General features: G+C 46.0%; 1 protein-coding gene across 2 annotated transcripts in view; it reads right to left on the minus strand.

The window, feature by feature from the left end:
• Mtus2 (microtubule associated scaffold protein 2) overlaps window positions 1-16,051 on the minus strand; it is a 376,016-nt gene that overhangs the window by 230,466 nt on the left and 129,499 nt on the right. For both annotated transcript variants that reach the window (XM_057764364.1, XM_057764365.1), the window contains exon 4: window positions 15,166-15,406. In XM_057764364.1, the coding sequence (XP_057620347.1) occupies window positions 15,166-15,406 (241 nt within the window). The remainder of the gene's footprint in view (window positions 1-15,165; window positions 15,407-16,051) is intronic.

Genomic DNA, 16,051 nt, shown 5'->3' on the forward strand with positions numbered 1-16,051 from the left:
GCGTATCATATCTCAATAAAACTGTTGACGGAGGAAGACCAAGAAGGCCAGGTAAGAGGCTAAAAGAGACCAAGATTGAGACAGCAACAAAGATACAGGGAAGCAGGTAGATGACCAAGTAGGGTAGCCCTTTTCGGCCCAAAAGATGGTGGCTTGAACACGTGTTGGTGGCATCGGCACACACTGTGGTCACCTGTGCTCAGCATTAAGGGTGGGAGGTGATGCCCGAGCAAAGCAAAAAGGAGAAACACCAGAGGGAAAATAAGGATGAACGTGTCCTGGTCCTTCCAAGCCCTCAGGCACAAGTGCTCAGACAGCGATGACAAAATAGGCTGAGTGGACCCGGAACTAGGAGCAGGAGAGATAGGACTCCTAGCCCAGTCTGGGCATGCCAGGCAATGGGGTGCCAATGGGGGGAAGAGGAGAAAGGGGAGGAGGGGGAGGGCTCAGGTAAGCAGCAGCTAGTCAGGTTGGGAGAGAAGAGGGAAGAGAGAGCGGATGGCATCGCAGAGCCCTGCTGGTCAAGGCCTCCATGGTATTAGGATCGCTGCTCCTTGGAAAATAGCATAAACCGTTATGAAGGAGGGAGAGCTGCTCCTGACAGAGGGTTGCAGAGAAAGGGGGTAGAGGGAAGAGAAATGAAGTGAGTGGTGGCAGGCAGAGAGTAAGGACAGAATGAAGAGCTGGCCTGAGGTCACGGAGTAGGGACAGGGTGGAGAGCTGGCCTGAGGTCACAGAGTAGGGACAGGGGGGAGCTGGCCTGAGCTGGCAGGGTTATCAGGCTACAGGTCTTAGTGCTTGATTAGTCTTGGGTACATATGACGAGGAAAAAGTAAAACTTCATTATGAATTCAAAAGGCCTGCATACCTAGACAATCTCCCTATGTCTGTACACACACGTCTCCCACCACAATGGGAGACACACCACTGCAAATACAACAGTTCTCAGAAACTTCAAGAAACTGGTCAGAACAGCCTTGTGCAAAGCTTCCCTTCCTACAAGAAAGCACCTCATGTGGTCACTCTGTGATTCACAGAGTGATCCCAGAGAAGCAGGTGGCACCGAAGATGGGAGGAACACAGTGCCTGAACAGGGAAGGTAGTGAACAGAGCCAACGTGTGCACACGTATGCATGGACACACGTGCACACACATATACACATACACGCACATGTACACATATACATGCATATACATGTGCATGTGCACACTTTTGTTAACAACACCACACAAGCATACATAGCCAGAGAATAATACACAAAAGAAATAGAAGCTAAGAACACTTCTAGTTGATTTTCCAGAGGACCTGGGTTCGATTCCCAGCATCCACATGGCAGCTCCACAGATAGACATGCAGGAAAAACATTCATACACATAAAATAAAAATAAATACATCTTTTTTTTTTTTGAAACAGGATCTCACTATGTAGTCTTGACTCCCTGGGAACTTGCTATGTAGACCAGGCTGGACTCGAACTCACAGAGATCCACCTGCCTCTACTTCCCAAGTGCTGGGATTAAAAGTATCTGCTGCCACACCCAGCTAAATAAATAAATCTTTAAGGGAAAAGAAAAAAAAAAGAAATCCTTATCAACAGTAGTGGCTCACTGGCGCTATTCAACACCTAAGCCAGAAACGAAAACAAACAAGAGTTACTTACTGAACTGTATTTTGTTTTGTTAACATTAGGAGCTATGAACCATATAAGGATTTAAGAAAAAAGAATACTGTAAAATTAGAAATAATCTATAAGACCAAATAATCCTATTTGTGTATTGTCTTTTCAGTTGAGATTGTAATCGTAAGTTTACCATCTTCTGATGACTTAAAGGAAAAGATACGCCTTCTGGAGTAAGGGATGAAGAGATGGCTCAGCAGTGAAGAGCACTGACTGCTCTTCCAGAGGACCCAGGTTCAAATCCTAGCACCCACATGGCAAATTGCAACTGTCTGTAATGCCAGCCCCAAGGTATCTGACACATCCTTCTAGCCTTTATGATTACAAGACATGCAGGTGGCACATAGGTGGCACACAGGCAAAATACACATAAAACAATTTTTTAAAAACCATTTATGGAGTCCTCGAGTAAGCACAACTCAATACCTGCGTCTGTATTTCTATTAGGTTCGAATGTCAGCTAAAGTGATCGGGTTTAATGCAGTGGGATCCAACTATCAAATGGCGTATTTGCCACTGTACCGGAGTAAAGCAATGGCCAGAAGGTGTGTCAGAGACGGAAGCTGCAAGTTGGGAAGGTGAGATGAACATCAAAGGGCACGTCCAACAGCGGGGAACAGCCACAGGCACAACGATACCAACACTGCACATCGCAGGCTGTGTGGCGGTACACAGACAGCAGCTGTCCGGAAAGACAGGCTGAGCGTGAGGTGACCTTGTGCTAGCCGAGGCTCACTCAATCCTAGTTCTGTCCGGGTCCCTGAGTCATTGTCTTATAAACACAGCTGAAGATCCGTGCTCAGATCTCGTTCGCATCAGTGATTTTCAGGATGGGCTGCAGCAGCTCAGAAGCAAATCCAAATGCACAGAACTTTTATGAGCAGATTCTGTCAACTCATCTGCTCCCGATCAGCGGCTTCGGCAGTTCGGGTCGGAAGAGGAATGAATGCAGCTGCTGCATTTGCTACAGAAAGCACCCAAGCATCATGCCATGAGAACAATGAGAGGCTTTTTCCCATGGATTAGACTTAAAAGCACAATTTTCATCAAAGCCTTTACAATCACAGACGCATTCCACAATACTAACCAGATCCCTAAGCGCTGTGCCCAGTACTTACTTCATTTAAGCAGAAATGTAGACCACAGCCAGATTAAGTGGGTAGAATATGGGTTTTTTTTTTTTTAAATTCTCTCCAATGGAAGATGTTTTCAAATAAAAGCGGCTATATTTCAAGTGGCAGCATTGAAACTCCCAGCCAATGATCACCCAGTGTTTTCCATTCAGCAATTCCTAGACTTAAACCTCAGGCAAGAGTGAGAAAGGAGACAGATACTTACAAAGCCAGGTCCTCCAACTGCTCTGGAACACAGAACGCGGGAGGAGGTCTCTGACTGCGGGAGAAGGAAGAGGAGTCGTGAGGAGGCAGCTGACTGCTGCAGAAGCGGCCACTGACCTTCAGCCTGGCCAGCCAGGTGAGCAGACACAGCCCCAAGGGCAGGCAAGCACAGAGGAGGGAGACGCTCCTGCGGGCACAGGATGCCCAGTTCCCAGGGACTGATCACCACCTCCACCCTGGCCAAGCCCCAGCATGAGGGGAAGCAGAAGCATGGGGAATTAGCACAAATGAATCCAAATTCACCCAGTATAGCCAGCAGTGAACAATCATGGAGAAGTGGAGAAAATTTCCCAAACCAAAACCACAAAGAGGAAAGAGCAACTGCCTTGGAGACATTGAGAAGAATGCTAACAACCTTTAAAGTCACAGCATTAATATGAGAAGATGCTGCCACAATAGCATAAGGGAGAATGGGCAAGGGAAGGAAGCTGGGAGTAACGGAGAGGGCACTCTTCGACATTAAAAATGGGAAAACAGAAATTCAGCAGAAGGTAGAAAATGAAGCAAGTCTATACGTCTAAAATGTCTAAGGAAGATTTGGCAGGAAAAATCATGCAAATAAAAGGCAATGGTCCACACTAAATTTTAAAAAATAACTGGGAGTGAAAGAGGGAGGGAGAGAAGGGGAAGGGGAGCGAGGGATGGAGTGAAGAAGAGAAGTGGGGAGAGAAACAAAGAGAGAGAGTAAGGTTAGTAGCAAGAACACAGCGTGGCTATCAGCAGTCAGCAGATCCAAGTCTTTATTCTAACTAGTGTTTCTTCTCCCTTTTTTTCTGACATAATGACCAATTTGTGTGCCCGTTTACACACACACACACATACACAAACCCCAAAAACAATAAGGAGAAGAGTGAATTACAAAATACACTAAAAAAAAGAAATCAGGTCACCTATAACTTTTCTTTTATCAAATTGGCATAAAAATGTCTCTTGATGAACAACAGAAGTTGTGAGTTCTTGAAAGAAATCTATTTCCAGCCTAGAAAATGACTTTTAATGCAGTGGGTGAAGCTTAAAAACATCCTCAGAAAGGAAAAACTCTGCCCTGTGGCCATCTCTGATCCCTCTTTCTCTAAAAATTAACTCCTGGGAATGCACTTAGATAAAACCAACATGTAAACCAGAGTGCAGGACACGGGGTCCTGGGAGGAGCGAGGTGAGAAGCCTTGAAGACAGAGACCACAGAATCCAAAGTCCCAGAATGAGGCCGAGGGGAGCAGCAGAAGGTCCTGAGAACAGAGAGAGCCCAGGACACAGCTGGCATCCAGGCAATGCTCACACTCTATTCCCTCGCTCACTGACTCAGCCTGAGAATTCTGCCTGCTCAGCCCCCTCCATGCTCGCCACCTTCTGAACCTGTTCTTGGAGGTCATGGTTTAGGACCAGGAAGGAATAGAAGACTAAAAGACAACACACAGTCCCATGTTGGTCAGTTTTCCAACACTGTAACAGATCGTCTGGAAAAACCAACTCTTCTGGTGTACTTTCTGTGGCTGTGCTAAAACACTCCCAACAAAAGCAACTTAAGGGAGGAGTGGTGCAGGAGAATTGTCTGTATTCTGTCAATTATGTTTTAAATAAAAGCTGATTGGCCAGGCAGGAAGTATAGGTGGGTCAACCAGACAGGAAGTAGAGGCAGGGCAATGAGAACAGGAGTATTCTGGGAAGCAGGAGGCTCCCTCCACAGTTCTGCCCAGATCACCGGTGAAGCAAGATGTGAGCTGTCCTGCTGAGAAAGGTACCGAGCCATGTGGTAAACATAGATAAAAGCAATGGGTTAATATAAGCTACAAGAGCTAGTAAGTAGCCTGAGCTAATGGGCTAATCAGTTTTATAACTTATGGAGATCTCTGTGTGATTTTCTTTTGGGCTTGCCGGCTGTGGGGAACTGGGCAGGACATAAACCCCAACAAGCTAGCCCTCATGTTACAGAGGAAAGGATTTATTTCAGTTTGCAGACTACAGTCCATCACTGAGGGAACTCAAGGCAGGAACTACTTCCTTTTCCATATAGCATTACCTTTAATCATGGAACTCACTTCACAACCAAAGAGGTACAGCAGGAACCATAGAGGATGCTGCTGGCTGGCTGGACAGGATACATACCTGTGCTTAGTTACCTTTCTCATACAACACAGACCCACCTGCCTAAGGCTGGCACCATCCACAATGGGTTAACCCCCTCTATCAACTAACAATCAAGACAACCCCTCACAGATAAGCCCACAGACCAAACTGATAAGTATTCACTTGAAATCTAGGCTGTGTCAAGTGAACAGAGACCGCCTTAGAAAGAAAACAGGCTTCTTGCTAGTCTATAATCGGACAGACAATTGTCTGTCTGATGGGGATGCAAAATGATATGCATAGGGAAATAAATACATACCTCCTGTCCTGATGGCAAAAAAAAAGGAAAAGACCAAGACACACAAAACCCTTCAAGGACACACACCCAGCAGCCTAAGGACCTCCCCCTGGGCCCTACCTATCTAAAGTTCTACTGTCTCTCTGCATTGTGGCCATGGGGACAGACCTTGGACACATGGACTTCAGGGGTCATGTTAAACTCCAAACTGCAGCACATCTCCTCTGAGAATATGAAAACCTGAAGAAAAGACACTGTTCTGGGGCTCATATATAATGAGAAACAAAACAGACACCTTGAGATCCCACAGTAACTCGAGGCCAAGAATAGGCAGATGCAAGTGTCCAGACCATTCGTCCTCTTTTTATAAGGAAGTAACAAGTAGAGATGGATTAACTGATCACACCGGGGAGCTGCAGCTGGCATCACTCATCCTTGGGTTTTCTTCCTTCTTCCTCCCCTTCCAGTCTATTCTGAAGTGAACTTGACCCACGGGGTTAGAAGGCTAATGATACATACAGTGTTAACCGGATATTTGGGTACTGGGTTAAAAATTACTTATGCATGTGTTTCCAGAAGAAATTAGCAACTGAATTGTTAGGGTGAGGAGAACAGAGGCTTTTCCAGTGTGAGTGGGCATCAATCTGTTGAGATCTGAGTAGGATCAAGAGATGGGCAGAGACTGAATTCCTTCTGCCCGAGTGCTGGAGCCAGGGCATGGATCTTCTTTGCCTTTGTTGTACCGTCAGCTTTCCTGGGTTTACACCTTGCAGACAGCTGTCATGGTGATGGTGCTCAGGCTCCACAGTCTCATGGGTCACAAACTCATAACAAAAATACTTATTATGCCTGGGACAGCCCTGTTTGCTCATTGGACAATATACACACAGCCATAGCCAATGTCTACATCACTGATGTCAGAAATGGTTTGAGAGTGAGATGTATTACAAGCCGAACACCAGAACAGACCAAAATGCTTCATTTTGCACCTTCCAGATTAAGTCTCAGGGTCATCTGATGTCATTAAGATAACAAAGAAGGGGGCTGCAGAGATGGTTCTGGAGTTAAGAACACTGGGTGATTCCCAGCACCCATATGGAGGCTCACAATCATCTGTAACTCTAGCTTCAGGGCTCCAATGCATCCCTTTGGCCTCCAGCATACAAACGGTGCAGATACACTCATACGGGCTCATACACATACACATAAAAATGAATGAATAAATAAATACTTTAAAGCTACCCAAGGAAAAGCAGGAGGCAGAACCTAGTAGAGTCCTTGTTCAGTATCTGTGAGGCCTTGGGTTCAATCTCCTGCAATGGAGAAATTTTTTAAAAAGCCAAAGGAATTGCAATTAGGCCATGTTCCCTTGCCATTTGATTCAATCATCACTCAGACACCACAGTGGAGCAGAATTTAGGCGGCGGTAATACATTGCTCTCTTAACCCAGGACCTAACACACCATACCTGCTCCTCTTTCTCTTTAATCTATTCCCCTCTTATCTGCATACGAAGAGCAATTGCCTTTGCTTTACATCCCAAGATGCATCCTTCTGCACATGGCCACAATTCCATCATTCATCATTCTCCAGGGGACACTTATGGCCAAGTTCTCCCCTGGGCCTCCCTCTCCTTCCTAGTCCAGATCATCTCCGACCACACTTTGAAATGCAGCCTGGCCCCACTCCCCGTTCCAGCAAGCACCCTGACTCTTCTCTGAATTTGCTAGTACCTAGAAGCCTATCTGTTCTGACTGCTTCTGCTTCCTCACTTTCCACGCATGCAGCACCCCAGGAATATGTGACTTCCACCCCTGTTTGACTGAAAGTGTCCACTGAAAACTAGGTCACCAACCGCTGCCTAATTTCCCTTTTCCACAGCCTCCTGGCATTTCTGCTTGTCCTGACTCCTGCAAAACCATATTGGTCACTTCCTGCTTCAGAAACTCCGCCTTAGACCCACACACTGCATTCTCATGGAGTCTCTTGGTCCCCCTCTCCTAGGGTTCTATCTCCAGCTAGCTTTCTGCTTCTGTTGTTTCCTAAATTGGTCAAACTTTTTGCCTATCTAATTTCACCTTGTCTCCATTTCCCAGAATCTGTTCATCCATTCTCACGGCTTCTGGACACATCCATGGGGCAGTCACCCAACACTGATATCCTTGCTCAGTGTTTCTCTGTAGCCAAATACTCCTTTTAGATATTCCTATCTAATGCCTAGAGGAACCTCGAATTCTCACGGGTCATTAAATTGTCCACTATTACCTCCAATGCCACCACAGGTTCCCCCAGGGTCCCTCTAGAGTTACAGCCGCCCCCACAGCAGATCCTGATCACCCTCTCGTTCCACCTTTCCACTTCCCCAGCCTGGCAAAGTCCTGGGTATCCTTCAAGCTGCTACACGACTCCCCTTCTCCGCAGCCTCTCTCTTGAGCCCCGCTCTGCTCACACAGCTACGCCTCCATGTGCATTCTCGACGACCACTAGCAAATACTTATTGTGTCTATGGCCATTACGGGTTGAACTCCTTGTGCCCCACAGAGTCCTGAAGCTGTGTATCCTGAACATGGACCGGCACCTGGCCCACATCAGGCCTCAGAAAAACAGGAATAGGCTGGCCGAGTCCAAAGCAGCCACGGTCTTCGCAGATTCTGCCTGGTTCCATTTGCTTGATTTTCACCATCACGGCAGAGCTGAGTGAATTGCGTCGAACCGTGAAAAGCCTAACGTGTTTACTGCCTAGCCTTCAGTTGGCTCACCCTGCTTCAAAACACTCAGGCTCTTGCCATTTCTTGATGGTGATGGGAACGCACCAGGTACTGCCGCAGCACAACATAATCAATTTATTCATTAATCCAAAAGACACTGAGTTTCCTTCTGTTTTTTGAAAAAAAATTCTAACTCATTCTTTGAAAGTTCTGTCTCTGTATACAATGTAAATGTGATATATATATATATATATTATATATATATACATACACACACACATATATATACCCACTTTCTACCTCCTTCCTCCTGCTCTGTCAAGACCTACCAACCTGCTTGTCCTTCTAGAAATTATTATTAATAACGCATTGAGTCCAGTGGGTGCTGCCCAGATAAGTATGGGTGTGGGGCCATCCACTGGGGCATAGGCAACCTACCAGCATCACAGACCCAAAGCAAAGGCCACCTCCCCACCCAGCAGCCATCAGCGGCTAACAGACACATAGCGAGGAGCGAGACAGGGCAGTCCCTCCCCTGGACATGTTGGACTTCTGAGTGGCTTGATCTCGTACAGGTCTTATATAGAAATGACAGTTGTGAGTGCGTGTGCTTGTATGGTCATGGTGAGTGCAGAAAACCGCATCTTACCGCTCTCCCCTACCATCTGCCCTCCCTCACTTTCTCCAATGACTGCTGAGCCTGGAGGAAGGAGGAGAAAGAGGCAGACGCAGATGGCCCATTCTCGGCTAGTCCCTCATGGCTGCATAATTTTTAAATCCTTCTGTTCTCATAGGCTGCACACTGCGGAGGGCTGAATGCTGATATTTATACAAAAGCAAAGTAAGATCTGGCAAACCTTCCCCAATGACAATGAAAGAAACACAGGGAATGGTGGGTTGAAGGTACCTGGCTGAGGAGGGGCTGCTGTCCCATGGTACGGTCAAAGCTGTATGTCTCTTAGATGCAGAGACATGAATGATAAAATGGAGTCAGCTTTGGGTGTTGTGGGAACGGCGTTCTGAAAGCCATAGTAAGCACAAGACTGTCGAGTCAGAAAGAGAGGCTATAGCATGCCTGTAGTGATGGAGGCCACAGTGGTCATGTATGGAGACAAGAACAAGAGGATCCAAATGACTCACAGGAGAAGTCCAGGGGGGAAGCTGGCCCCAGGGCCTAGGAGGCCCCATGAGGAGTTCTGATTAACCAGCGGCCTTCTGAGTGTCAGGAGCTAATACTGAGCTCAGTCAGCTGCTGGAAGCTTTTGATTCTGCCATTCTTCCCATTTCAGAGGCAACGAGACACGGAGGCTCAGAGAATTGCAGACCTGGTACCTAATGAAAGGGACCTGGAAAGATCAGCATGAGCCCTGAGGACACATCTCTCCCCCTCCACCAGCCTGACTTCTACAGCGTGGACCCTCATCTCAAAACTACGATGCTCACAAAAACAAGGTGTCTACGTTGGGTGTATAGAAAGAAGGTTCTGCAGCTAAGAGCACTGGCTGCTCTTGAATAGGACCAGTGTTCAGTTCCCAGCAGCCACATGGCAGCTCACAACCATCTGTAACTCCAGTTTTAGGGTATCTGATGCCCTCTTCTGGCCTCTGAGAGCACTGCATGCAGCAATGCACAGCCATACATGCAGGCAGAAACACTCCTGTGCATAAAATACAAACAAAAATAATTTGAAAATGAAGTGTGGCATTACAAAAACATGGGAAATATGAAAAAGTATAAAACATTAGCATCCCATGCTCTTCTATGAGGATTCTTATGCAGGGCCCTCCCTTGAGAAAAGATTCCTCATACAAGCCCCTACCTTGACCTATATTCAAAACAGACAATGTCAGTTTCGTATTTGAAACCTAAAGATTCCTAATTCCTCACCAACAAGCAAAACAAAACAATCTGGCCCTGAAATCTCTTCAATATTTGGCCCCAATTTACCCATCTGGTTTTGTTTCCAGTGACATCCACGTTCACACACACACCTCTTCCGTGCACAGAAATGGCCTGATTCCTAAGGAACTCGCAACTCCATGTCTTTGTCATGTGTGTCCTCTGGGGCCTCATCATTGCACCGCATCCACTCTATGAAGTCATTTGGGCCCTGTTCCTCCCCCAGGTGCCCCACCAAGGTGTCCCCACTCAACCCTTCCTTTGCTAACACTGTCCCACAACATATGCGCTGCTCGGCACAGGCCCAGCGCCAGCAGCTTCCTGACAGCTTCCATGAGTGTCCAAGCTTCATGCTTCCTAGTATCCAGCCAAGCTCCGATCTGCAGAGGCTGAGAAACCCATGCAGAGCAACTAAATGCATTAAGACTAGCTTTCTTGTGCCTACACGATTATTTGCTTCGGTGCAGTCTTGGGATGGAAAAATAACATTTTCATTCTAGAATTATTTTTTATTTTCCAAGACAGGATTTCTTTGTGTAGCCCCGGCTGTCCTAGAACTCAGTTTGTAGACCAGGCTGGCCTCAAACTCAGAGATCTGCCTGCCTCTGCCTCCCAAGTGCTGGGGTAAAGGCATGAGCCACAACACCTTACTTCATTTTAGAATTCTTATCCATAGATGCTGATCACAGGTTTGTATTTTGCTAAATTTTCAGCTGCATCATCAGCTGGACAGGGCTGGTTTCAAATATTCCAATTCCATTTATTTGCTTTTCAAAATATGTTAATAATTTCTTCACTTTCTAAACTTGGTGAGATTGACCCTAACTTTTTTTTTTTTAAAGAGTCCCTGCAAGAATGTCTGCAGAGCATGGCAAAATCCAAAATAAATTTTATTTTAATAATCAGAATCTATACCACTGATGCCTACATCTTGAGAGAAAGTGTTCCAACTTGGCTGATTGAATTTCTCTAGCTATTTATAGAATGAAGTTTTATCATCTATCCTTCAAAAAAAATATTTTAACGCCTCAACTGCTCCTATCAGAAAATATTACATTTCTTTTTTGCATTGCCTCATATAAAAGCACTATGCTTTCAGGGAGAAAAATGAATGTGTTTCAAATACATTACCATGCAAGAAAATTACATTTCTCCACCCGGCACACTTGGTAGGTTAACAGGTTCTGCATGTTGGGGCCATTAAAGATTTGTTTTTGAAGAAAGAACATAAAATATGCAGAGCTTTGAAAAGACAGTGTAGAAAAGCAGGGTCTTCTCCTAACTCTTGAAGTGGAGGCTGTAACAGTAAACTTCTCTGTGGACAATCATGGCCTCCACCAAACAGATTTCATGCCTATATAAAATGATCTGCAGCCCCTTTGTGCTCTGAGCACTCAAATGTCTTGAGTTTCACACTCGGGCCAGAGGACGGCAATAGCTTGGTTTTCGAGATGACTCTGGAGTCAGAAAGAGCTGGCCTCAAAAAAAAAAAAAAAAATCAGAAAAGATTTAAGAATCAGGAAGCCCTTGGGTCTGCTGATTCTTCATGTGGTCACATCACGATCTGTAAGTCTTAGGAAATAGCAGCGACTATGAGACAGGAACCCTTGAAGGAGCTGCACTGTGGGGTGGTGTGGGGTGGCTCGGGGTGGCTCGGGGTGGCGCGGGGTGGCACGGGGTGGCACGAGGTGGCGCAGGATGATGCAGGATGCACGGGGTGACGCAGGATGGCACAGGGTGGTGCAGGATGGCGCGGGGTGGCATAGGATGGTGCCATCTGTCTGTCCACTTCTTTCAGACCATTGCACTATACCCAGTGCCTACAAACCCAGCAGAGGAAAGGAGGCACTTGGGCCTCCCCTGACTAACTCAGAGCTTACAGGGCTACGAGATCCTTAAGAGACTCCCTACCTGGACTGAGAAAAAAAAAAAAAAACACAGTTAACGTATTAGGATTCGCATATCAAACCAATTCTTAGATTTTTTTAGAACACAAGAGCTCACTTGACATTGGAAATGTGTAAATGCTGGGTCACAGAGGGAGGCATCCACGCTGTCACCAGCACTCTTTCGCCAACGTGATGCTCTTCAGAGCTTTGGACGACACATTGTAAAATAGGCATGAAAATGCCCAGTAGGTAGGACAGAGAATCCAAATCTACAGAGGATGAATGGTGGTTAAACACAAAACCTCAGCTATGGGCAGACACGTGCCAAAGACAGGGTGATTAAACATAAATCCTCAACCATGGGCAGACACGCGCCAAAGACAGGGTGGTTAAACACAAAACCTCAGCCATGTGGAGACACGCGCCAAAGACAGTGTGGTTAAACACAAAACCACATGTAGTGGCACACATCAAAGACAGTCTTCATTCAGGGCAAATAAGCACCAAGTAAATAATCTAGGACTAAAAGCATAGACACAGAAGCGGAACTTTATATTCATTAGCGACATGAATGCCACCGGAGCCAAAAGCTTTTGTGGTTATGTAAAGGGCATCCTACCTGAGAAGCATCAACAGCATAGAGTCTGCCGTGGAGAGTTAGGAAATGAGGACAATCAACATGTGTGCAAACACACGCAACTGGCGTTCTCAGCAACGGCAAAAGAGCCCTGGCAGGGTTGTGGTCTTGAGAGGAAAGAACGTGAGCACAGTACACCCCACTGTGACTCTGGCTGTCTGCCCGGAGGCAGTTTCTAGCCAGCATCATGGGAAGGAGGAATGTGAACAGAGGAGGAGTGGAAGGCAGTTTTTGGGATGCTCAAGACACCTAGGGTGTGTGAGGCAGACAGCAAGAGCGTCTTCACGTCTTGAGACAGACTATTCAAGAACTTCCATTGCAGTCTCGGAATGAGAGCAGCATTTCTCAACCTGTGGGTCATGATCTCTATGGGTTCAATGGCTTTCACAGGGATTGCATATCAGACATTTCCATTACGATTCGTAGCAGGAGTAAAATTAAAGTTATGAAGTAGCAGCAAAAATAGCTTCACAGTTGGGGGTCAGCACAACATGAGGAACCATATTAAAGGGTCACAGCATTAGGAAGGTTGAGAACCACTGCTCTCGGTGACTATCAATCTCGGAATAAAACGGAAAAAAAACACCCAAGGATGAGGGAACAAAATTTTGAAATGAGTTGCTAGGCAGCCAAGGATAAAACTTCTCACAACCCACGACAGCTTGAATTTGTTCCACGTCCCCACAGCCCAAATGGAGAGACCTTGTGAATACACAATCACTCAGCACAGACTCCAGAAATGAGCCCTACAATGTGAACTATTGGGTGGTCTGCTTTCCACAACACAGTCAAGGACTTCTTGCTTAAACTAGAGCTGGACCATGCCATCCTGGCTCCAAGCCCTTCAAGGGCTGACTCACAGTGAGTCAGATCCCCACAATGCCATGGCTTTATAAGACCCCAACTCCTCTATCCTGATCCCATTCCCCTGCCACTCTCCTCTCTGGCGCCTTTCCCTTCTAGCTTCCTCGGGGGTGGAGCTTTGCACTGGCTCCTCCCTCTACCTGGAAGGCTCCTCCCTCTGCCGGGAAGGCAATATTGCAGATGTCCACCAGGGTCTCTCCCTCCTCTTCCCTTGAGAGTGGCTTAAAGGACACTTTCTCAGGAAGGCCTTTCTGATCACTCTGTTCAAAATGACCATCCCCTTCCTCTTGCCCAAACCCTCCTCTTCCTCCTTCACCAATGTTCCATTGTCTTCAGCATTACGTATTTACCACAACCGATCACGTAACTGACGGACTTTAGTCAGCCTCAGATTTTAAACTTTCAGCTCCCAGAAGGCAGGAGGTTTTTGTGTGTTGATTGCTTTGTCTCCACACCAGGGCCAGTGCTTACAGCCCCCCAGGAACCGTTGCCTACTGACTGAATCATGGTGGACTTGTACCAGCTCCAAGCACAGGCAATTCCATTAAGATATACAGCTGTCATGGGAACTACGAAGACAGAAGCTTATAAAAGACTAAGGCCATCAATAACTCTCTGAGTGCATGACAATTCTCAACGTGATAAAGAGCAAAGAGATGAAGTTTCTCTCCAGCTATCACTGCCGGGCTCACAGAGCATGGTGACTCGCATCTATGATCCCAGCACTCAGGAGGCAGACACAGGAGTATGTTGAGTCCATCCTGGCATGCAGAGTGAGTCCTAGGCCAGTCTGAACGACAGATGAAACTTGGCTCAACAATGAAATGGTGAAACTCCAACAGAGCCAAGGACATGGGACTTTCGTGGAACTCTACAGCAAAAGAAAAACGCTATAAATTTTCTAGAAAATTAGTTGGCCTTAAAAAAATGTTCCAACAGGGGCTGGAGAGATGGTGCAGAGGTTAAAAGAATTTGTTGGCTCTTTGGAGGACAAGGGTTCTAGTCTCAGAATTCACATGACAACTCACAATGTTCTGTTAACTTCAATTACAGGGGAATCTGATGCTCTCTTCTGGCCTCAGTGGGTACATATGTATACATGCAGGCAATCAGTCATATACAGAAAATAAAAAAGATAAATACATGTTTTTTAAGTTTAAGTATACTTTTACACAATAATTAATTTCAAATAATTTATCCTAAGGATAATATGCAGACTTCTGTATACAAAATGTAAATATTAATATTATCTCAAGGACTATAAAATAAACAGAACCCAATTGGTAGTCATCACTCTTACACAGTTTGGGACCCTGGGTCCAGAGCAGGGTGCTGCCCTCAGTGGGCTGGGTCTTCCCAGATCAACTGATGTAATGAAGACAATCTCACATAGACATGTACACAAGCCAACCTGATCTAGACAATCCCTTCTAGCAATTAAAACTAACGTCCAGATCAAGTCTTCTGAGTCTACAGGAGTTGTAAAGAAAGGAGAAACTGGAAGAAGTCAGGAGGTGATAGCAGGGACCACTGATGTGAAGGTGGCATGAAAGAGGATAGCTCCAACAGGTGAGTTCTCAGGAACATCTGTGTCTGCAGACGGACGGGGGGGCGAGGAAAGGCTTCTTTAAGAATTAGAAGCATTCAGAAGTAGACAGCCGCAATATTTCATAGTTATATTAGATGCGCAACAGGAAAAGAGAGCCGTTAACAAGAGGCTTAATTACCTGAAGGATCAGAACCGTAGAAACTGGCAGCTGTTGTTATGGGTCCGGGTGGATGAATGGCACTCGTGGAAGACCTCTGGCTTGCGATCAGGATCCTACTTTTGGTAGATGGGAGGCGGGACATTGCACCCAATCCCAACTGGGGCTTAAGGAGCATGGCCGAGCGGTAGAAAGTGGGAGGGACTTCATAATGGGTGTAGGGAGGAGAGCAAAAGTCTTCTTTCCCGGGGTGATCTGTGACCTACGATGAGAGAGCAGAGTGCATAAATCTAAAACAGCAGGAGACCTATGCTCAGATGACAGCACAGATGCCATTAGCTCCTCAATGAGTGCTTTCTCTCAGCCCAGTGTCCTCATCTCTCTGACGACACTACAGCTGAGTGAGCTCTTCAGTCCCTGCCAGCTGTAATATTCTACCAATCTATATGTCATACGGAGAGAAACAGAACTCAATTTAAATTCTTTTCTCAATTTCATTGATATAAATGCACTGACATTTGAGTGACTACTTATTAAATGAACAATGTCGGGGCCGGAGGAAGGTTCAGCAGTTAGAGCAATTGCAGCTCTAGCAGAGGACTGGGGTTGGGTTTTCAGCACCCACCATGGTGTCTCACAACCAACTGTCTTAGTTACAGGGGATCTGTCACCCTCTTTTGGCCCCCTGAGGCACTGCACACACATGGTGCACACACACGCAGCAGGCAAAACACCCATACACATGAAATAAAAACAAATCTTAAAAACAAAATAAATAATGGTAATGAAACAAAGAGATAAATTCTATCAAATGTTCAAAAACGCTTAAAACCTTCCTTATACCTATGGAGAAAGTACATCATTTTATACTCACTAATCTTAAGTAAATTAACTATTGTACTGTATT

The sequence above is a fragment of the Chionomys nivalis genome, chromosome 3 (genome assembly GCF_950005125.1).
Source record: "Chionomys nivalis chromosome 3, mChiNiv1.1, whole genome shotgun sequence".
In the NCBI taxonomy this organism is placed as follows: domain Eukaryota; kingdom Metazoa; phylum Chordata; class Mammalia; order Rodentia; family Cricetidae; genus Chionomys; species Chionomys nivalis.